Source organism: Chinchilla lanigera, unplaced genomic scaffold (genome assembly GCF_000276665.1).
Source record: "Chinchilla lanigera isolate Chin_1 unplaced genomic scaffold, ChiLan1.0 scaffold00054, whole genome shotgun sequence".
Lineage (NCBI taxonomy): Eukaryota > Metazoa > Chordata > Mammalia > Rodentia > Chinchillidae > Chinchilla > Chinchilla lanigera.
Genome location: NW_004955455.1, coordinates 3,761,376 through 3,783,976, shown reverse-complemented (window position 1 = coordinate 3,783,976; position 22,601 = coordinate 3,761,376). Strand labels below are relative to the sequence as shown.

The window sequence follows — 22,601 nt, the reverse complement described above, 5'->3', positions numbered from 1 at the left end:
CTAGCCCAAGTCTTCTTGTGAATGTCTATTAGGGTCCCTTAAAGGCACCTTGGGGCCAGACTGGTTGGCAAATCTTCTCCTTCCGAAAAGGGCTTGACTCATTTGAAAGCCAGTAAGTACCTTAGGAGGGAAAGTTCCCAATTTATTTATAAAATAGAATGTCTTTCTATATAGGTGACCTGATTTTTGTTTGCTTTGTGAGGCCAGATTTGTTCTAAATGCTTACAGTTTTATGAAGCAGGATAAATGGCTAATATGGAGGAACTTTGTAAAAGGACCCTAGAGAAATTATCAATTCAGTTTTCTAGGACTTGGCAAAGTCTGCATCTTCAACTCTAAGCATAGAATTAGAGTTGTTAGCAAAAAATACTCTATTATGAAGCATAAGACTTCATAACAGAAGAAAAAGAAAATGGAAACTAAAAGTTTGGGTTGTATTCAACACTCTATATCCTCTGTGTGGTTAAATTTTATCCTGTTAAGTGCAAACTACAAATGTCCGTAAGTAGAATACAGGTTAAATACATGTTTATGTAGCACAGCCTTATAACTATGAGAAAGACTTATTATAGTATAGTATTTAAAAGTGCAGTGTGTAGAACACGGTTTGATTATTTTTTTTAATTTTAGAAGTTATTTTATTTTTATTCTTCTTTTTAGTGTGTGTGGTGTTGGGGATCAAACCCAGGGCCTTGAGCATGCAAGGCAAGAACTTTACCACTGAGCCACATCCCCATCCCACAGTTTGATTTGTTTTGTATGCCTTGGTTTGCAAAGTATTTGTGTGGATATATATGTGTGAGTTTTGTGTGTTCTTACAAAAACGTATATTCACACCAAACCAATAATTTACCTTTGGGGGCTTCAGCCTGGGAGATATTGCTGTATATGAGCTGTGTACAATTTTCTGATGTAACATATATGTTACTTTGTAAAAACATAGCCGGACATGTCATGCATGTCTGTAGTCCAGCTACTTGGGAGGCTGAGATAGTAGGATCATTTGAGCCCACGAATTTGAGACCAGCCTACGAACAGTGAAAACCCCACCCCACCCCCCAAAAAAATCAGTCTGAGAATGGTGGTGCATACCTATAATCCCAGCAGTTAGGCTGAGGCAGAAAGATCACTGGGAGCTCAAGGCCAGCCTGAACTGCATAGCAAAACCCTGTCTCAAAACAAGACAAAAAGAAATGATTTTACAGGGCTGGGGATGCAGCTCGTGGTAGACTGCATAAGGCCTGGCACCAGGGCCAGGGGTATAGCTCAGCGGCATAAGTTCTTGCCTGGCGGTCATGAGTTTGATTCCCGGTACCAATAAAAAAAAAAAAGCCTGGCACAAAAATAATAGTTTTACATACAAAGAAGCATACTCAGAAGTCACATAAGTGTACAGCTGAATGAATATTCACTGAATGAACATATCTGTATAGCCACCCAAAATGAAGAGACAGAACATTACCAGTTTTCTAGAAGTGGTTGGCAAATCTGCTCCTTCTGAAAAGGGCTTGACTCATTTGAAAGTCAGTTTTGTAGAAGCTCCCTTACTTTCCCAGACAGTATTTCCTCCTATCCTCAGTAACTTTATCTTATAAAATCATAGGTTTAAAAAAAAAAAATTAAAAAAAATAAAATCATAGGTTTTGCCTTTTCTTTTCAACTTTATGCAAATAGAATTGTATCTGTGCTTTTATGTCTAGCCTCTTTTACTCAGTGATAGTTTGTGAAACTTATCTGTGATACCGTGAGTACCAGTTCACTTATTTCATTGATATTTAGTGTTTGATTTCAAATATTTCTAATTTGGGGCTATTATAAGTAATATTGCTGTAAATCTTTGTAGGTTGGTAGCTATGTGTATATACATTATTTTTGTTAACTATATACACACTAGTGAAATTACTGGGTCATACAGAGTTTGCTGTCTATATAATTATCTTTGGTAAACACTGAAACCATTTTCTAAAGTAATTGCATTGATTTATGAAAATTCCCACCAGTACCATATGAAAGTTGTGATTGTTCCATATCCTTTACAAATGTTTATGTTGTCAGTCTTTAATTTTAGCTGTTTTGGAGGGTATGTAATTATGGCTTTGATTTTCATTTCCCTAGGGACAGTGATGTTGAGCATAACACATTTTTTTCTTGTTTTGATTTGAGTGGTGGGGGGGAATCAAACCCAGAGCCTTGTACATGCTAGGGAAGTTCTCTACCACTGAAGTACATCCTCAGTCCCTAGATAGATAGATAGATATAATAAAGAGAGAGAGGTTGATTGATTTTTTTTTTTTTTTTTCAGTATTAGGGATTGAACCCAGCAATTTTGCTCCTGAGGAATATCATTCCCAGTGCCTCTCACTCTGTTTTTTGAGATAAAGTTGCTAAATTGGGGGCTGGGGATTTAGCTCAGCGGCAAAAGTGCCTGCCTGGCAAGCACAAGGTCGTGAGTTCGGTTCCCGGTACCGGAGAAAAACCAAAAAAAAAAAAACCAAGTTGCTAAATTGTGGAGGTTGGGCTCAGACTTATGTTCCTCCTGCTTTAACTTCCCAGAGTGCTGGGATTATAGGTATATGCCACCATGCCTGGGCCTTGTACTGTTCATACAATCAAAAATGGTACACTGTGTATTAATTGTTGTAATTCTATTATTTTCTTATGAAATGTTGTTATATTTTTCCATAAAAAAAAAAAACACAAAAAAGAAATGGTACCTTTTTTTTGAGACAAAGTCTCACTGTGTAGTTCAGGCTAGCTTTTAACTCTATGTAACCCAAGCTGTCTTTGAGCTCACGATGACCCTCCAGCCTCAGCCTCCCAAGTGCTAGGATTACAGGTGTGTGCCACCATGCTCAGCTTGAAATGGTATCTTTTTAATATTTCATTTTCTTATTTTGTTGCTGATATAAAGAAATATAGTTAGCTAAGCACATACCTATAATACCATCTACATGGGAGACTGAGGCAGAAGGCAACTTAGAGAGACTATCCCACAATAAAAAATTTTTAAAAAGAAGGGGTAGGATAGGAATAGAGCTCTGTGCTCCCTTGTATTCAATCTCCAATATTGTGGGGGAGGAACTACAATTTTTGTGTGTGTGTTTGTTTTTCTTTTGTGTGTGTGTGTTTGTTGACCTTTTATCTATCTCTACATTGTTAGTTTACATGTACCACCTTCCCCCCGCGCACCACCCCCCCCCAGACAGAGTCTGTCTATGCAGTTCAGGCTGGCCTTGAGCTCACTTTGTAGCCCAGACTGGTCTCAAAATTTGTAAAACAATCCTCCTGCCTCAGCCTCCCGAGCGCTGGGATTACAGGTGTGTGCCATCACACCCAGCTATACCACCTTTTACCAAATAAAAACCATATACAGTTACAGAGCAACTATGTATACCTTTGTAGACGGGCTAAAAGGAAAAGGAAGGCTTCATGAAGCTCAGTGGTAGAGTGAGTGCTTAGCATTCCTGAGGTCTTGGGTTCAATCTCCAGCACCGAAAGAAAAAAGAAAAGAAAAATGGAACCCCTCTTTTTGTTCCGTACAGGCTTCCCTCCCAGTGCAGGAGTACCTGTTCATGCCATTTGACCAGGCTCACAAGCAGTATGAGACTGCCAGACATCTGCCACCTCCCCTCTACGTGCTCTTTGTGCAGGCCACCGCCTATGGGCAGGCCTGTGGTGAGTATGGGGGCCAGGGGAGGAGGAGGGCTGTAGGAGCTCCAGCAGTGTCCTGCAGAGTTATGTGGAAGCCCTGCCTGCCCAGAAGAGCTCCCTGGCCCACCCAGAAGTCCTCAGGTGATAGACACTGCCTCCCCTCTGCTTTGCCCAGCATGGCTGCTTTGATCAGCTCACCTGAGTCTAGACTAACTGATGGGCATTTCAGAATGGATGGCTTTGATGCTTTCAGGAGCCTGGCTGAATGGCTTTTGGGTGCAGTGCTCAGGTAGCCCGTCTGAGCTTGTAGGTGCTCATGCCATCAAGGCACACTTGGCAGGTGGTTTGGAGCCTCTTGTTCTGCTTTGCGTGGGAGTGGAGGGGAGCTTATTGAGCACAGGGCCCAGCCAGCTCTTCTAGGCTTTCTCTGCATCCTGAAACAGGCTGCATGTCATTATACTAAACTACCAGGTGAGAGGCTTTGTCCTCACTATACCTAAAGGCAGCCTGTGACTCTGCTAAAGTTTTGAGAAGTTTTTGCTTTTGCTCTAATGCAGCTTTCACCCAGCACCTAACATTTCCCCCTCACTGCCACCCTGCCTCCCCATTGCATCAGATAGACATGTATTACCCAGTGCATACCTTCTCTCCCAGCCACAGGCACCAACACATTGCTGTCTCTCTTCTTATGTCTTCCTGGTCCTTTTTGTCTTCTCCCTCCCCATTGTTCTCCCTCCCACGCTCATCATCAGCTCATATGAAATCTTCCTCCCAGCCCCCTAGACAGGGTGAGTAATTTTCTTTTCTTTTGTGTTTAAAATTCAGATGGTTTCCACTCTGATTTCCTTATAGAATGTAAGATTAAGGGCTGGGGATTTAGCTCAGCGGCAAAGCGCCTACCTGGCAAGCGCAAGGTCATGAGTTCGGTTCCCGGTACCGGAGAAAAACAAACAAACAAACAAACAAAAAGAATGTAAGATTAAGCAACTAAAAAAAGTCAGTCTGGGGGTTGGGAATGTAGCCCAGTTGTAGACCTTGCTGAGCATGCATGAAGTCCCAGGATCAATTTCCAGCACCGCCAGAAAGAAAGAAAAGAAAGAAAAGAAAAGAAAAGAAAAGAAAAGAAAAGAAAGAAAAAGAAAGAAAACAGAACAGTCTGGCATTTGCCAGTATTTGAAGGGGTTAACCAGCTTGTTTGGGTTAGGATGTGATGGTTTTTATGTGGTTGCCAGAAATGAGGTAGTTGACTACTTGGGGAAATCTGCCATTCCTTTTTAGTATAGCTGGACAAACTGTTGCAGTTTTCTGTGACTCTATACAGAATGGAGGAAGAGGGGCTGGGGGTATAGCATCACAAAAAAAGGAAGAGAGGGAGAGAACCTGATCTTAAAGAGTTCTAGGCCTGGGCTGGGGATGTAGCTCAGCAGCAAGCAGCACAGTGCCTGCCAGGCAAACGCAAGGTCCTGAGTTTGCTTCCCGGTACCCCGCCCCCCGCAAAAGAAAGAGTGCTAGGCCTGCAGAGTACAACAAAGGGGAGTGCTCAAGGAGACATGAGGCCAGGTATGTGGAACAGGCCATTCACTCAGTGCTTGAGAGGTCAGGCTCACATGGAACAGTCCTGATCTTCAGTCCGTGCCTATCTACTTGCTGGGTATGGTTTCTAGCTTCTCTGAGCCTTAAATATCTCATCTCTAAATGGCATAATAATAGTTTCCTATAATTCCTGTAGGGTTGTTGTGAAGATTAAAAACAAATTTTTTTTTTTACCGTTGGGGATTGAACCAAGGGCCTCACACATGCTAGGCAACTATCTACCACTGAGCTACATCTCCAACCCAAAAACTAATTTTTAAAAAAAATTTTAAAAACGATAAACAACATTTGGTCCTTACCACTCAACAAAGCATCTACTGTTTGTTAAGTCCCCATTTCATAAATGTGAAAGCAGAGACTCAGAGCAGTGACACATCATGTGACCAGGAATCAAAAGGGCAGGGACTTAAGTTTGGGATTGAACTGCAAGTTCCTGCCTGCTCTTGGCTCCTGGTTGAATGAGGTGCTTGGTATCCTACAGAACAGAGAATAAGCACTTAGAGAGCTGTTGTTCCTGGAATGTGGACAGTTCAGGCTTTTTGGTGAGACCTTTTAGGACAGTTGGCAGAGAGTTTCATGAAACTGACTTTAGGCACTGGGTTTAAAGTTCTGTGCTTTGGTATGCACCTAAAAGGAAGCATTTGCCAGTAGTCCTGGGGAACTTTGTCTAGAATCTGTACTATGGGCTCTTTGGATTCAATAAATGATGGAAAATATTGAAGTTTCCTACCTCGTACTTCTCCAAGTGGAGAAAGGGTCTTTGTCCTCCTGCCCTGAGTCAGTAGGCTACTGGGCGGAAGCAGGAGAAACACAGCTCTTGTGCTGGCTTGCATGTGTCTCTTAGCACCCTTTCCCAGCAGCTTTCCCACGGAGTTTTTTCTTGTCCCCAGATAAAACCTTGTCTGTGGCCATCGAAGGTAGTGTGGATGAAGCCAAGGCTCTGTTCAAGCCTCCCGATGACTCCCAAGGTAAAGTGGAGGTTGGGATGCCTTCCCCAGGGGACACCAAGACAATATCTAAGGGCAGTCCTTGGGATTTTGCTGGACTGGTTCTGTATAGCAGGAAGCTTGACCCTAATGTCAGTATTTGGGATAGGCAGAGAAGCACTGAGGTAGTTCCTGCAATCACAGAGTGCTGCCTTTGGATTTCAGCCCTGTCATTTACTAGCTCTCAGACTGTGGGGAAGGTCTTTAGAAATATCTCATACAGAATTAATGTGTGGATTAGGCGAGCTAATGCTTGAAAGACTCTTAGCATCATAGCAGTCCTAATTATTGTAGCTATTGTTGTTGTGGTTTATATTACTGTTATCACCCCATTGCCAACAGGGGGGCTCGTGTTTCACAGAAATGATGTTAAAAAGCCCTTTGGAAAACGGGTTGTGGGATTATAGGTCATCCTTTTTTCATTGCCATGTTTTCATAAATAAGAAGCAGCAACTTACTTATTCTAAAGCTCATATATAAAAGACGGAGCCTGGGCCTCTCAGTTCCTGTGGGTGAGGTGCTTCAGGGAGCATCAGGAGCCCTCTGACTTCTTGTTGCCTTTTCTGTGTGGCTGCAGATGATGAGAGCGACTCAGATGCTGAGGAGGAGCAGACCACGGTGAGTGTCGTTTCCCTGGCAGGGGGCGAGGAGGCCCCTCCTGCTGCACGGAAGGCTGGCTCATTTGCAGGTGCGATCCTTTCTAGAAGCAGAAAGAAGACTGCTAGGAGGACTGCTAAAGAACGGGCTGCTGGGAGGGGCAGCCTGGGCAGATAAGGCAGCAGGACCCAGGCAACAACTTTGAGGCCCGGGACTGGGAGGCAGAGGAAAGAGGGCGACTCATATAACCAGTGCTTATTGGCTTGACTCTTTACTTTGCCCAGAAGCGGCGGCGACCCACCCTGGGAGTTCAGTTGGATGACAAGCGCAAGGAGATGCTGAAGAGACACCCTCTGTCAGTCATGGTTGACCTGAAATGCAAAGGTCTGGTTGGTTGCACTGGCCTCATTCTGGGGCATCCAGCAGCATCTAGTTTGGCCAGCGATAGGTCCAGAGGGATCCTGCAAGTCAGAGCCCTCTTTGCCCCTAAAATTATTTTGATTTTCTGTTTTCGTTTTTCCTCCTTTCGGCATGGCATATTTGATTTTTTTTTTTTTTAAAGCTATAACCTTAGCAACATAGCAGCAGAACTCCAGACACATAAGGGAAGCTCAATAAAACTACACCTCTTACTGAATTTGACACATCAAATACGCAGAACAAGTTGCAAGAGTATATGCAGGTTTTCAGTAATATAACCAACATGTTTAATAAAGTATGAACTAGCTAGGAATGGCGGTGCATGCCTATAATCCCAATACTGTGGGATGCTGAGGCAGGATGATCTCATGCTTTAGCCCAGCCTGGGCAATTTAGAAACTTGGTGAGACCCAGTTATAATAAAAAAATTTTTAAAGGGCTGAGGATATAGCTCAGCAGAGAATGTTTTGAAACTGGTTTTGTGTGGAAAAGAACGTAACACATAATAAAGTATTCTGGCAGTGTAAGAGTTACTAGTTGAAATTTAAGTTTTCTTCTCACCCAGGCTCTCAGATGCCAGTCCATGATCTTATCTCCAAGGACAGCCTTTGTTACAGATGTGTATTTTCTAGAAATATTTTGTGCTTACAGAAACTTACACATGTTTATATTTATTATATGTATCTCCTTCCTCTTTGTTTTTTACACGAAGGGCAATACGCTATACACACTAGTCTGCTCTTTGTGTGTGTGTGTGAGAGAGAGAGAGAGAGAGAGATGCTGGGGACTGGACTCAGTTACACATGCTAGGCAATTGCTCTACTACTAAACTATACCCTAGCCTTCCCAGATGCTGTTTATCCCACTCCCCCTGGTGTTAGCATCTTAATTAACCACAGTGCAATGATCAGGATTTTGCTGTGCAGTTCAGGCTGGCCTTGAACTTACTTTGTAGCCCAGGCAGGCCTTGAACTTGCAACAGTCCTGGGTCAGCCTCCTGAGTGCTAGGATTACAGGTGTTTGCCACCATGCCTGGCGTAAAGCTAGTATTAATTTTATTAGGCCAATACTATTAACAAATCTATAAGATCGTTCAGAGTTTCCTCATTTTTCTGATGTCCTTTTTCTGTTTCAGGATGCAAGGCAGGCTCTCGCAGTGCCTTTATTTTAGTTGCCATGCTGCATATTGTCTTCCAGTCAATGACAGTTCCCCAACCCTGCCTTTGCATTCATGACCTTGGTTAGACAGAGTGTGGGGATCTTTGGGAAGAGTAGCACATACTGTCACATCATTTCAGGAGTATATGATGTCTCCATGTTTTTGATGGTGTTGATTTTGATTGCTGAGCTCCCTTCCCGTATTGTATTTCTGAGAAGCATACTCAGCATGTCTAGCCCATACAAGGGCATGGAAGTAAAGCTTCACCTGTTGGAGAGAAAGAGGACTAAAGAATTTGTAGACTTTGCTTTTTTCCCCTCAACATTATATTGCTGCCACGTTTTTGTTTTTATAGTAAGAGGTTATAAAAACGTCTCCAAGTTTCCTTTCTATAGTACTGCCAACTGTGCTCTATATGTTTGACTCACAGACGAGCCCTCGTTTTCTTCCTCCCCCTTTAGATGAAAGTGTGCTGCACCTGACTTTCTACTACCTCATGAACCTCAACATCCTGACTGTGAAAGCCAAAGTGACAACTGCCACGGAGCTGATCACCCCCATCAGTGCAGGGTATGGGAGAGGTTCTGCGGGGATGGGACATGCAAGGGCGGTGTGATGAGAGCCTGGGGAGCCGCCGTCCATTCCTCTCTCTGGCTGTAGGAAAGTCTGCTGCCTCACTGACTTCTGTTGTATCTGCACGGCCTAGGAGTCCTGTCACGTCACGGGAATTTAGAAAGCACTCTCGGACTTGCAAAGTCCTTTTGCTACACTGCTGATGATGAAGTGACTACAGTATGTTTGCAAATTGAGTGGGTGGGGCAGAACCACCAGCTTTTTGCAACCATTGGAGAGTGTAAATGTAAAGATGAGATTTGGCAGCCGTGACCAGCTTGACAGATTTAGAGTACTCTTTCCCTTTTTGCTTTCTATCCCAAGGTGTGGGATTTCGTTCTCCCCAGCTCAACTCAGTCCTCTGGTTTGTCCTTACCTGTGTAGTGGGAGGAGGGCTATGCGGTGTCCTGAGGAGGAGGTTTTGAGATGTGTGAACAGAGGCATAGTCACAATTGCCTCAGCGTCCCTATGAAGCCCTTGACCTTGGCAGTCTTGTGCTACAGCCAGGTGTGGGAAGGAAAGGCAACCAAGAGGGCCTGGGGACAAACTAACTTCCCCTTCTGAGACTACCTCCTCGGCTTAACACTTTTGGCCTGGCCCAGATCTAGTCACACTGTCAGCTGGAGAATGACCACTGAGGCTCAGGTTTGGCACCTGCTGAAGCAGGGCTCTTCTTTCCTTCCCATTCTGCCTGAGGCAAGGGTGTCTCCTGAGTTTTAGATCCTATACTTGGAGTCCACACCACCTTCTGCCTTAGCAGCCTGTGCCAGAGAGTGTTGTTGGACTCTCAAAAGCCACTCTGGATGGAACTGATCCAGTTCCCAGCAGAGGGAGCCCAGCGCTTGCTTCTGAGCAGAACAGAGTGAATAGATATCTAGGGCTCCCCTGGAACAGGATGAAGTTGTTTGCTTGCTTGTTTGTTTGTTTGTTTGTTTTTGAGACAAGGTCTCCCTGTGTAGTTCAGGCTGGCCTCAAAGTTACTAGGTAGCCCAGGCTGGCCTGAAACTCATAGTAATCCTCCTGCCTCAGCCTCCTGAGTGCTGGGATTACAGGTGTGTGCCATCATGCCCTGCAGGATGAAGCTTCTTGTGCGCATCTGCTTGCTTGTCTCTGAAAGCTGAACATGCTAACAACAGGGCTACCAACTGACTATATTACATGCTGTACTCCAGCTTCTCACCGAGCTATATGCTGCTGTAGGTCTCAAAATTTGTTTCCTTGCTTTATAGTCATTGTAATATCCTTCCTAAAGGTGCTTGTGAAGAGGTAGATTATATGCTTAGCATGGAGGAGGAACTTGGTAAATGATAGCTTTTGTTGTTGGTGCTGGGTCCTGAGTGCAGGGCGTCATGAGTGGTAGCCTTAAGCTGTACCACTAAGCTACATCCCCAATGCTATTAAATTAGTTTTAGTCATTTTCACTTTTACTTTTCTTTGGTTTTTCTAAAATTTAATCTCTTTCTTGCCATGAAAATTTTGTAACAAGGTTGGGGATATAAGCCGGGCGTGGTGGCGTATGCCTGTAATCCCAGCACTCGGGAGGCTGAGGCAGGAGGATCATTGGGTGTTCAAGAACAGTCTGGGCTACAAAGTGAACTCAAGGCCAGCCTGAACTGCATATCAAACTGTATATCAAAAAGACAAAAAAAAAAAGAAAAAATGTTGGGGATATAGCTCAGTGCTACAAGTGCTTGCCTGGCAAGGGCAAGGTCCCAAGTTCAATTCCCGGTACCAAAAAAAAATTTTTTGTAACAAATATTTGAATTTGAATTGTGCCTTGTTTTGGTGTTACATTTTTATGATTATAGCTGCCCCTTTTGTGTGTGTAGTTCTTTTTTCCTTTTTTAATTTCTGGGGTTTCAACCAGGGCCTTGATCATGGTAAGCAAGCTGAGCTACATCCTCAGACATTTTTAATTTTACTTAACCAAGGTCTCACAGAGTTGTCCAGGCTGGCCGCAAACTTGCTGTCTGCTTGCCTCAGCCTCCTGAGTAGCTGGAGTTATAAGCATGTTCTATCGCACCCAGCTTCATTTTTTTTTTTTTCCCAGTGTTAGGGACAGAATTTAGGGGCTTGCTTACCAGTGAGCCTTACTTTAGCCCCAGATTTAAATTTTTATCAAGAAGGTTTGAGTCTTCCATCAAGTTCTGTTGATTAAAAACCCTTGTCATGTGTATGTAGTTTTTGCTGTTCTGTTTTATTTTGATTGATAGTTAATAAACACCGACTAAAAGATTGAAAAACTTTATTTTCTCCATGTGAGACAACAAAGGGGACAATAATCTATTAGAGACAGGGAGACTGAGACAAAGAACAGAAAGAGCTAGAAACTGCCATTGTCTACTGTTTAGTTTTTGCAGGCATGCTGGGGTAAAGTGTCCCTGTGACTCAGAGCAGCAGGGCGAGTGTGTCTTGCTTGAGTTGCTTCTGATGCTATCCTTAGAAAGATGAAGGAGAACCCCCTGTTGGTTCAGAAAAAAAGGGACATGTCATCCTTTGTGATAAAATTACTACATTATCCTCCACACCATCTCTTCTCTGCTTGTCACATTTAATTACAGACTGTGCCCTAATCATCCCATGTGGGTGGCAGTAGCATCACTTTCTCTGCTTATAGCACTGGGTCACCTTGTCTCCAGTGCATGTGATAGTATCTTTTTCTGAGCATATAAGGGAGGCTTTTTTCTGTGATTATCGTGAGACTTGATCAAAGAGAGGTAGAGCTCCAAAGCTGTGCACTTGTTCTTTCTGGGAAAAGGAGTTTGTTCTGCTTCTATGAAAATCATAATTATTTCTAGTATTATAATAGAAATCATTTCATTTTACTATAAATTTTTGTTGGGAGGAGGGAGGATTAAAACAAATTGGATAACAGGAACCAAAATACACAGGAGTAAGTTCTGATAGTCTACAGCATAGTAGGATGACAGCTTATTATATTTTATTATATTTTATGAGGAGGCCAGGCATGGTGGCGCATGCCTGTAATCCCAGCACTTAGGAGGCTGAGGCAGAAGGATCGTTACGAGTTCGAGACCAGCCTGGGCTACAAAGTGAGCTCAAGGCCAGCCTGAACTGCAGAGTGAGACCCTGTCTCAAAAAGGCAAAAAAAAAAAAAATGCTAAGGCAGGAGGATTGCTGAGAGTTTGAGGCCAGCCTGAACTGCATAGTGAAATTCTGTCTCAAAAATTCTGTCTCAAAAAGACTATATTTTATGAGGAACTAGAAAAAGCTGGGCATGGTGGCACATGCCTATAATCCCAACACTCTGGGAGGCTGAGGCAGAAAGATTGCAAGTTCAACCCCAGGCTGGGCAATTTAGCAACTTAACAAAACCCTGTCTCAAAATAGACAGTTAAAAAAGGCTAGAGATACAGCTCGGTGCAAAGACTCTGGGCTCAATCCCAAGAACTGAAGTCAGGCTAACACTAAGCTTAACCCCCCCACCCAAAATGTGGTTAAAAATACTACTCTTGGCTGGGCGTGGTGGCACACACCTATAATCCCAGCACTTAGGAGGGTAAAGCAGGAGGATCACCATGAGTTCGGGGCCAGCCTGAACTACATAGCATGAACGTGTCTCAAAAAATTAAAATAAATGCTACTCTCTTTTAATCAGTGCATACCCTGGCTCTGGCATTTAATAATAGCATGAATTTGGACAAGGTGTATCTTTCAAAGCCTTGAGTTTCTCCCTTGGAAAATGAAAATGATAATTCTCCCTATCTTGTATGGTTGTGAGTCCACTGATCTCAGACCCATAAAGAGCCCAGCCCACAGGAAGCATTCAATAAAGTATGGCCTCACGCATCAATGAACAGAGGAACTACCACCTTCAGGTGCCCAGGCCTACCTTGAGGCAAGATACTGACCAGAATTTTCACTGTAGTCTCTTTTCCTGTTTACAGGGACTTGCTGTCTCCTGACTCAGTGTTGAGTTGTTTGTATCCTGGTGATCATGGAAAGAAAACTCCAAATCCAGCCAATCAGTATCAGTTTGATAAAGTTGGGTAAGTCAGCAGTGTTTGCTCCTCTCCTGGCCTCTCTGCTTCTGAATGTCTCTTGTCTGTGGCTCAAGTCCAAGCCAAAGACCTGGTGGGGCCAGAGGACAGGGAGGACACAGGGCTGGGGTGCACATTTGTTTGCTTACAAGGTAAAGGGATGCCATAAAAAGGTGGAAAAGAATTGGAGAAGGGTTGGGGAACATAAATACAAACCGTAAGAGCTGAGAGGTGTAACTTAGCACATCAGTGGCATACATCAGGTTCTGGGTTTCATCCCCAGCATCGGGGGAAAAAAGAAGTGATATAAAAATGTATAACATTTTAAGTTTCTGAGGGTTAAAATTTTTTTAAGCATTTTATATATGGGTTGACTAATGCAGAAATCAGTATACTGCCTTTTCATTTGAGGTTTTTTTGTGTTGTTTTTTTTTTTTTGTTTTTTGAGTTAAAAGGCCGCAAAGGAAAGTAGGTATCTGCTCCAGAAAGCTGATAAAATTAAGCACCTTTTGGAGGTTGCTTGACTATGATCTCAGGGAGGCCCAAGGGTCTGGCCTATATGCAAGACAGTGGAGGATAGGACTGTATCTGCAGACTACAACAGAATTGTTGTGGGTTTTTTTGTGTTTTTGAGACAGGGTTTCACTAGGCAGTTCAGGCTGGCCTTGATCTTGCAGCCTGCCTCCGCCTCCCAGGTGTTGGGATTATAGGCGTGTGCACAAATAATTTATGGAATGATTTTGTTGTCTTTTTCTGCAGCATTTTGACTTTGAGAGACTATGTACTTGACCTAGGTCATCCCTATTTGTGGGTACAGAAGCTGGGAGGCCTCCACTTCCCCAAAGAGCAACCCCAGGTAGGTACCTTGGCCCTGTCCCCCTGGCTGAGGACTTCCCTGCCTAGCCACAGTTCTTTGGGAGCCCAGCAGCTGGTGGTGGTCTTGCCAAGACTCAGCGCCTGGCCTGTCACAGTGGGTACACCCTGCCATTGCTATAGGCACCCACCCTGAGGTGTGGGTGGTCCAGGCCGGGAGAGATATGGTACCTGGCGGAAGGGAAGGGAAGTTTTCAGATGTGTACCTCTCACTGTCATTCACAGCACACGGTGATTGCCGACCACTCCCTGAGCGCCAGCCACATGGAAACAACCATGAAGCTACTGAAGACCAGGGTGCAGTCCCGACTGGCTCTCCACAAACAGTTTGCGTCCCTGGGTAAGCTAATATTGCTGCTGGGCCTTAATAGCCACTTAATAACATAGGGACAAAAACAACACCCTTACACTCAAAACTCTCAGTTCCAAGGACTAATAAAGGAGACCTGGATTCTGCCTTTATGAGTAGGGGCATTAGACAAGTTCACAGACTAATCAGAGCAGCTCATCGTAGGTCTGTAAGTTACAGACATTGACAAGACATGTGCCGGGTGGGGGTGGGGGTGGGAGAGGTCAAATCTTTCTGATCTAAAAGAGTCAACTGAGGAAAGGCATTAGGTTTCTAGGACCCATCTATAGCCCCCCCACCCCAATCCCCAATCCCCAAATAAGTTTTCAGGTTCTGCATGGATGTTGTCTCTCTAGGGCAGCATTCATTGCCCGTCCCGTCCTTCCTTTGGGCCTTGTTCCGCATCAGCACTGCTGAGTGTGTGTGGTCCCAAGGTTGGGAGATTGTCATCGGGGACAGTCATTACTGTGTTGACATATTTGTATATTGTAACACCAGCAGGAATTTACCCTGGAGTAGTTCTCTGGCTCTGTCCCTTTGAGGAAATGACACAGAACACTTCAGTCATTTCCTCCGTCAAGGTCAGCTCTGAAAACACAGCCCTTTGGGCTATATGGTTCAATTCACAGTCACTGCTGCAGAGGCACCAACACTGATTTTGGCTGCAGGGCTTTTTGTTTTGCTGGCCACCACTTATATTAAAAGTAAAGCACATTGTTCATGCTGGGTTCTGGTTACCAGCACATAGTTCTGGATGAAGGTCAGGTTGGTGTGCCTGTATTCCTGGCATGTGTTGCCCTTGGTACCTCTTGAGTGCCAGGTGTAGCTGGACAGATGGCAGGCCCACCTTTGCCCTACATAGAGCCCAGACAGATGCTAGTTACCCAGCTGTGGTACTTAATTACTACTTGTGACACCACCTGTCTTGCTTCACTTTAGAACACGGCATTGTGCCAGTTACCAGTGATTGCCAGTACCTCTTCCCTGCCAAGGTTGTCTCTCGCCTGGTGAAGTGGGTGACAGTTGCCCATGAAGATTATATGGTAAGTGGAAAGCACTGATGGTTCAGTCTTGCTATCCTGAGGACTATATGATCATACCACCTTTTAGTTCTTTACCCCCACCAGAAGGGCAGGGGATTGACTGAGAGGCCAGCAGCTTACTCAGCGTCTGTGATGCCTGTTGTAGGAATTGCATTTCACCAAGGACATTGTGGAGGCGGGACTGGCTGGGGACACCAATCTCTACTACATGGCGCTCATTGAAAGGGGCACAGGTAGGTAGTTGCTGTCCTGATGACAGTGGTTTTAGTCCAGAGGAGCTGCTGAGACTCAAACATATCTGAGGCTTGGCCAAGGGAAGCAAAAGATCTTGGAATCCTGCCACAGGGACTTAGCTCATAGTGGTGATTTTGAGAGCCACTGTTCTGTGGAAGACTAGTTCTGCAGCACAGGCACATCCATGCTTTATGACATTTAGTTGTTACAGCAGTCTCCAGAGTGGTAATTTTATTCCTGTTTTATAGTTAACATTACAAACCCAGGCTGACCTCTGAGCCTGAGCTCTCTGCCTTTCACCTTACTGCTCTGTAGCATCACACCTCCCTTTGTGCCCGCATCACCAATGGGCAGAGGTGTCACTCTCGGGTTGTAATGGGCAGGGTCGCAGGACCTCTCTCCCTTTTCTGTGGTCCTTGTACTCTCTTTAGAGGCGTTGGGGCATTGGGAACTGTGATTCCTCCTGCTTTTGGCATCTGACTGTGCCAGGGCTTCCTACTGGAGCTACGCAGATGCTATGCCTGGGTTGTTGTGCAGTTGTCTCACTCCAGTGCAGTAGGCCTGGCACTGCCCACACAATATCACTCCCGAGGCTCACTGCTGTAGATGGGCAAGCAGAGGAAGTTGTCTGTAGTTCTGTGTTACTTTATTTTTAGGTGCTATAACAACATTCCTGAGGCTAGGTACTTTATAAAGTAAAGAAAAGTTTATTTACCGTACATTTTTGGAGGCTGGAAGTTCATTATCAGGTGGTCCCATCTGTTTGGTCTCTGGTGAGGGCTTCATAGTGAATGGTATCACAATTGTAGGATCATGTGTGGAAGAGAACGCATGGTGAGACAGGAAGCCAGAGAGGAATCAGGAATCAGGCTTGATCATTTTTTGGAGGGGCACAATACTGGGGATTGAACCCAGGACCTTCACACTGAGCTATATCCTCATCCCTTTTTTATTACTTTTTTTTTGAGACAAGGTCTTGCTGAGTTACTTGGGATAACACCATCCTCCTGCCTCAGTTGCCCATAATGCCACTACACCTGGCTATGGCTTGATCTTTTTATAACAACTTTCTGTCTGGGGCTAGTCAGAGTCCTAGAAATCCACATTAATCCCTTCAGAGAACAGCATCCCCTTCCCAAGACCTAACTCCCTCCCGCTAGGCCTTACCTCTCAAAGGTTCTGCTGCTTCTCAGTACCACCACACCAGGGGCCAGCTTTCTAGCACATGGACCTGTGGGGGACACACCATATCCAAACCATCACAGGTTCTAAGATACTGCCTGTTGATGGAGAGGATAGATGTCATCCGGGTGATAAAAACAAAAGCTATCACCAGAGGAAAAATAAAGATAGTGATAAATAATGCAGGTATTTCTTTTAAAGATTATGAACATAGCTCTGACATCAAGCAGTTCCAGTTAACCTCAGCCTTGCTGCTTTGCGGCTGTTAAATGATGCAGAAGTTTTGGCAGAGGCTGTCTCCCCATCTATAAATGGCTATAAGGAGAATTATGGCTGTCGCATAGAATCATTGTTAGGATGAAATAAAACATGCTTAAGGGATTGAGCACAGAACCTGAAGTATAGTGAGGAATCAATAAATGTTGACCATTAAGAATTTCAAGCCAAGCAGGGAGGTACATACCTGTCATTCCAGCTACTTGAAAGGCTGAGGCAGGAGGATTGCGAGTTCAAAGTCAGCCCAAGCAACTTAGCAAGACCATATCTGAAAAAGGACTGTAGCTCAATGGAAGAGCACCCCTATATTCAATCTCCAGCACCAAAGAAAAAAGAACCCCCCCAACAAGAACCCAACCAGAATTTCACATAATAAAATATATAAAAGAGATTAGAGAATATATATTTGATGTAACTGCTGATACAATAATTACAGCAACACTATTTCAAAAGAAAAACAGTAAGCTTTCACATGGAAAATTTCTTAACCTCCTGGCAAATAAGGAAATGGCAATTAAAGCAGCAAATTAATCTTGGGGACAAGCCCAAAGTGGACCAGATGCCAAGAAGCCCATGCCTTTGTGGCATGGTCTCTCCTTGGAGAGACCAGAGTTACCAGGCCTCACATTCTGCAACCTGGCCATTCCATTTAGGAGATTGTGGAACCATTCGTACCACAGTGTACTCTGCAGCACTGGGGTTAGGAGACATCTGAGCTGGCCTCAGATCCAGTGGGGAGGGTGCCATGCTGGCAGGATGGGCTGATTTTTTTCCCCTCCTCTTCCCAGCCAAACTCCAGGCTGCTGTAGTATTGAACCCTGGCTACTCCTCCATCCCACCCATTTTCCAGCTCTGTCTGAACTGGAAAGGAGAGAAAACCAACAGCAACGATGACAACATTCGGGTAAGGCCCACAGAGGGGCAACGGGAGAAACAGAGAGAGCCCTCTGGAGAGATGGGTTGTGGCAGAACCTGCATCAGTTCCTGGGACAAGGGCCGGTCAGATTTGGAGAATATGCTGGGCCCTATGTGGTATAGCAGAAGAAAGGGCCTAGACCAGTGATGTAAACCTCTTAGTGACCAAGTGTCCAAGCTGCAACCCAAAATCCAGTTATCACAAAATGCCAGCACTGCAGTTAAACTTGACTACTGAGGGATTGAGGGATTTTTTTGTTTGTTTTGTTTTGTTTTGTCTTTTTGAGACAGGGTTTCACTATGCAGTTCAGGCTGGCCTTGAACTCACTTTGTAGCCTAGGTTGGCCTTACACTCACAGTGATCCTCCTGCCTCAGCCTCCCAGTGCCGAGATTATAGGCATGTGCCACCATGAATACTGTGGCTTTAGCTTAGAAATAAAATAATGCGGTCATGCTGGGGTGAGTTGGCTCACATGCTAACAGAGAGGGGCCTGCAGTGTGTGTGACAGGTTCACCACCAGTGGCATAGACCCATCTCACCCCCTTACCTACCTTGGGTCCCCTGGGTTTCCCCATTTATAAAATAGTTGCCTTGAAAGGCCCTCTTGGGCTTCTTTGAAGATACGAAAAAACTCAAAAACATTCTAGAAAGTGGAATGAGATGACAGTGAATTGGATGGCTGCAGCTGTTACTGATGGTCATGCTTGTTGGTGTGGATTGGTAGCACCCTTCTGGCTTTAGACCATTTTTAACCCTAGCACCTTCAGACTTGGGTCTTGAGAGTCTTTCTCTACACGCTTATCTCTGGTTGTGGGTATTTGAAGCAAGGAAGGTAATGGATCAAAATCAGGAGGACTCTAATGTGTTGAAGGGTGGGGGCCCCAGGTCAGTACAATACAGCTCCAGCACAGGCCCAGCTACAGTAGTGGTACCAGCCACAGTTCTCGTGGTGCTCTCAGATACATCTGGGGACATAAGCCTGGCCCGTATGGTCAGAAGGGAGAGCTGAGGCGCTGGCTTTCCCACCTGTGCAGGCCATGGAGAGCGAGGTCAATGTGTGCTACAAAGAGCTCTGCGGCCCTCGGCCCGGTCACCAGCTCTTGACCAACCAGCTGCAGCGGCTGTGCGTGCTCCTGGACGTCTACCTGGAGACCGAGAGCCACGACGACAGTGTGGAGGGACCCAAGGAGTTTCCCCAGGAGAAGATGTGTCTGCGGCTTTTCAGGTAAGGGGAGGGATGGGGCTCTGGTGACTTGTGGGGACCTCAGGCAGAGATCAGAGCCCTGCAGGTATTAGGTCTCAGTGTGCAGGGCCAGGTGAGGAGAGCATGTGCTCTTGCATGCAGGTATTCTTGTCTCTGTTCACAACAGAAATTTAAATCCTGCTGCTGGATTTCCTGGAGGAGCTCGGTCCCTCCTTCTGGAAGCTTCTTCTGCAGCTTTATTTCAGTCCTTCACCAACACTCCCTGGAAGGCGCCACCCAACCAAGTCAGCAGTGCCAGGCAATGAACTAAAGAGGATTTGGCTGAACTCTCAGGAGTTTCTGTGGAAAACAATAGAGTTTGTTTGCTTTTAATCACCAAATAAGGGTTTTTTGTTTTTTGTGAGTTTTTTTTGTCTTTTTTGAGATAGGGTCTCTATGCAGATCAGGTTGGCTTTGAGCTCACTTTGTGGCCCAGGCTCGTATCTAACTCGCAACAATCCTGCTGCCTCAGCCTCCTGATGCTGAGATTATAGGGTTGCGCCACCACACACAGCTCAAATAAGGGCTTCCCCACAGTCCCCAGGAGTCACTGTAGTCTCTAGCAGGTGAGACCCTCAGCTCCGGGCAGTCAGGCATCACAGAAGGAAGAGCTCCCAAGGAAGAAGTGAGTGCAGTGACCACAGAAGAGTCACTTCTGCTAGGTGGTGGAAGAGGTACCTCCTAGCTCGTGATGAGTCAGATACTCATGTAAAGTGTGCTGCAAACACAAGAGTAGGCCACTAGGACCCGATGACTTGGTGTTTAGAGTGCCTGGGCTCACGGCATCTTTGGCTACTTTTCCTTTCTCTTTGGTATTGGGTCGTTCCTTTCCCTCTTATCCCCTAACTCATGTGCTTGTTTTTGCAAAACTGCAGAGTCCCCTACTCTGGGCAAGGAGTTGGGCAGGAGCAGTTTGGACCATGGTCTTTCTAATGAGGATGTCCCCTTGTCCCCGTCAGTCTGAGTGGTGCCTTATCTTCCCCTCTCTTTGTTCTCAGCCAGTCCCAGCACTTTTTTTTTTTAGTCCCAGCATTCTTCCCCTAACTTGGCACCTCCCCTTGTCTGGTGCATTGTGTTGTCTGATAATAAACAACTCCACTCCCTGAGGCTGCAGGGGGGCAGAGCTGCTGGCTGGACATTGGTGCCTTCTAGGACTTGTGCTCCCTGTTGGGTTTGTGTGAGATCTCACCTTGTCCATGACACCCTCCCAGCCCACTGTAGCACATTTCCAGGGTGGGAACTCCCCTACTGCCTGTGCTTAATTCCTCTTCTTGAGTGCTTCCCAAAGAACCTGTTTCCTGAAGTGGCAGCTCCTCTGTCAGTACTCAGGGAAGGTGGTCTTCTGATAATTCAGATCCAGGTAACTGCGTGACTGCTGGAATGGAGGAGTTGTGAAGCTCTTGGCCTGGGGTCCACCTCACCGCTTGGGATTGGGATTGGGCCTGAGGGCCAGGCTGTAGAGTGCTGATGTGGGCAGCCAGAGAGCCCTGGCTGGCAACTGTCAGACTGAGGCTTTTCCATCAGTACTGTGCCTAGATGGTCCCCTTGGTGACAGTGTCCTTCTGGTGTTAGGTGGCATGTGACATCATGGATTTGAGCCAGACCTTTGGGGCCAGAAAGAGGCCCCAAGAGGTTCCAGCTCCTGTCTGTGATGAGTCTAGCTCCTCTGAGCTTGTTTCTCATCTGTAAAAGAGCACCTACCTCACGTCATTGGGAAGATGACGGTCAGTGAGCTGGAGTGTAGAAAGTGCCAAGCAGCATAGTGCTTACTCAGCCCCTGGTGGTGGAATAAAAACCTTTCTCCCCTCTTTATGATCCCTGTCTCGCTCACACATACTCATACATATACACAAACATGCTCATAAACATGCACAAACGCATGTATGCGTGCATACGTATGCACAGTGTCCCTTAAAACCAAGACCCAGGGCATCACTTTCTGGTTACCATTGAATGTCAGTTAGACAGTCGTGGGTAGCATCCCTTCCCTACAGAGTGGTATGGAAGAGGCGTGTGAAATTTGCTTGGGAACCCAGAATACAGCTATAGCACCCAAGCTTCACAGTATCAAGAGTCTGGACGCAGGCCTGACCCTTCCCAACCAGGACTGTCAGCCTTCCTGTGGCAAACAGGCTTGGACATCAGACCCGTTTCTGGATTTTGGCTCTTCCTGGCCACATGGTGTTGGGCAGACATTGCACCTCCCTGAGCCTGTGTGTTCATCTTTACAATCTATAAAATGGTAGAAATGGCACTTACAAGGTAGTAAGTATAAGCTCACAGCTCCTGACAGACAGTGCAGATTCTTTTCAATCTCAGGCTCCTGCCGGCAAGAGGGGTTTTTAAATTTCTCCTTTTACTGTTTTTTAAATTATAGAAATAAAGCATATTTGCAGTTAAGGATATAAACAGCAGTAATCTAAGATCTGGGGGGTTCCCAAACCCTATCCCAAAGTATCCACTGTCAGGACCCTGCCAGGTCTGTGTTCACACATCTGCAAGCACATAGTGACATTTTTACAAAAATCATGTCACACCTTACTCTGCTGTGGTCTGCTTTTCTCACAGTGTCCTGTGTCATCTAACTTTGCTTTTTTTTTTATTTTCCCTTAACAGCTGTGTGGCATTCCTTGTGTGAATGAGCTGTAATTTTATCAGGTTAGAAGGCACGATATTAACTGCTGTACCTTCTGTTTCTCTAGGGGTCCAAGTAGGATGAAGCCATTTAAATATAACCATCCTCAGGGATTCTTCAGCCATCGCTGACCTCCCACTCGTCCAGTTGCTTCCCCCAAGATCCTGCCTCAAATGTCACCTCAAGTACTGGGCTTCTGCTTTCTTCTTTGTTCACATATGGCTCTTTATAGTCTCCACAGACAGTATCCAATAAAAGTGTCACCTGACCAAATGCCCGTTTTCTGTGGCTTCTTGGGGAGGTAGCTTTGCACTTTCAAAGAGCAGGTGGGAGCCACCTCCCAGTGTGAAGAAACATTTATGGACAGGCTTTGTAAAGTGACTAAGAAAGCAGAGTGCAGAGAAAACAGGACTCTGCAGAGAGATGCCGCTCTCTTGACTACATACACATTACTTGTTTTTGTCTTTTTGAGGCACGGTCTCACTGTGCAATTCAGGCTGGCCTTGAGCTCACTTTGTAGCCCAGGCTGGTCCCGAACTCACAACAATCCTCCCACGTTAGCCTCTCGAGTGCTGGGAGTGCTGGGATTACAGGCGTGCACCACCATGCCCGGCTATTACTTGGTTTTGTTTGGGGAAAGGAGGTAGTCCTTATTCTCTTGGTATGTATTATCCTAGGTCTCTGCCATTAAGTTGCAGGAGAAGCCAAAGTCAGCAGTCAAAAACTTTCCCCTTCTCTACCCTTTCTACTAATCCTGTCACTGCTCCTGATGACCAGGTTCTTTTTGATCATTGGATGTTTTAAACATCTGAAAGTACACTGTAAACAAC

General features: G+C 45.4%; 1 protein-coding gene across 2 annotated transcripts in view; it reads left to right on the top strand.

Annotated features, from left to right (window-relative positions):
• Window positions 1-22,044, top strand: part of Thoc5 (THO complex 5) — a 33,585-nt gene extending 11,541 nt beyond the window's left edge. The window contains exons 8-21 of one of the 2 annotated variants that reach the window (XM_005396212.1): window positions 3,543-3,675; window positions 4,404-4,439; window positions 6,135-6,212; window positions 6,808-6,848; window positions 7,112-7,211; window positions 8,868-8,976; window positions 12,927-13,028; window positions 13,779-13,875; window positions 14,118-14,232; window positions 15,181-15,284; window positions 15,430-15,517; window positions 17,765-17,880; window positions 18,928-19,118; window positions 21,839-22,044. In XM_005396212.1, coding sequence (XP_005396269.1) covers window positions 3,543-3,675; window positions 4,404-4,439; window positions 6,135-6,212; window positions 6,808-6,848; window positions 7,112-7,211; window positions 8,868-8,976; window positions 12,927-13,028; window positions 13,779-13,875; window positions 14,118-14,232; window positions 15,181-15,284; window positions 15,430-15,517; window positions 17,765-17,880; window positions 18,928-19,118; window positions 21,839-21,902 — 1,374 coding nt within the window. In that variant the 3' untranslated portion in view covers window positions 21,903-22,044. The remainder of the gene's footprint in view (window positions 1-3,542; window positions 3,676-4,403; window positions 4,440-6,134; window positions 6,213-6,807; window positions 6,849-7,111; window positions 7,212-8,867; window positions 8,977-12,926; window positions 13,029-13,778; window positions 13,876-14,117; window positions 14,233-15,180; window positions 15,285-15,429; window positions 15,518-17,764; window positions 17,881-18,927; window positions 19,119-21,838) is intronic. The other variant, XM_013520426.1, reaches the window with a different exon arrangement.
• The last annotated feature ends 557 nt before the right edge of the window (window positions 22,045-22,601 follow it).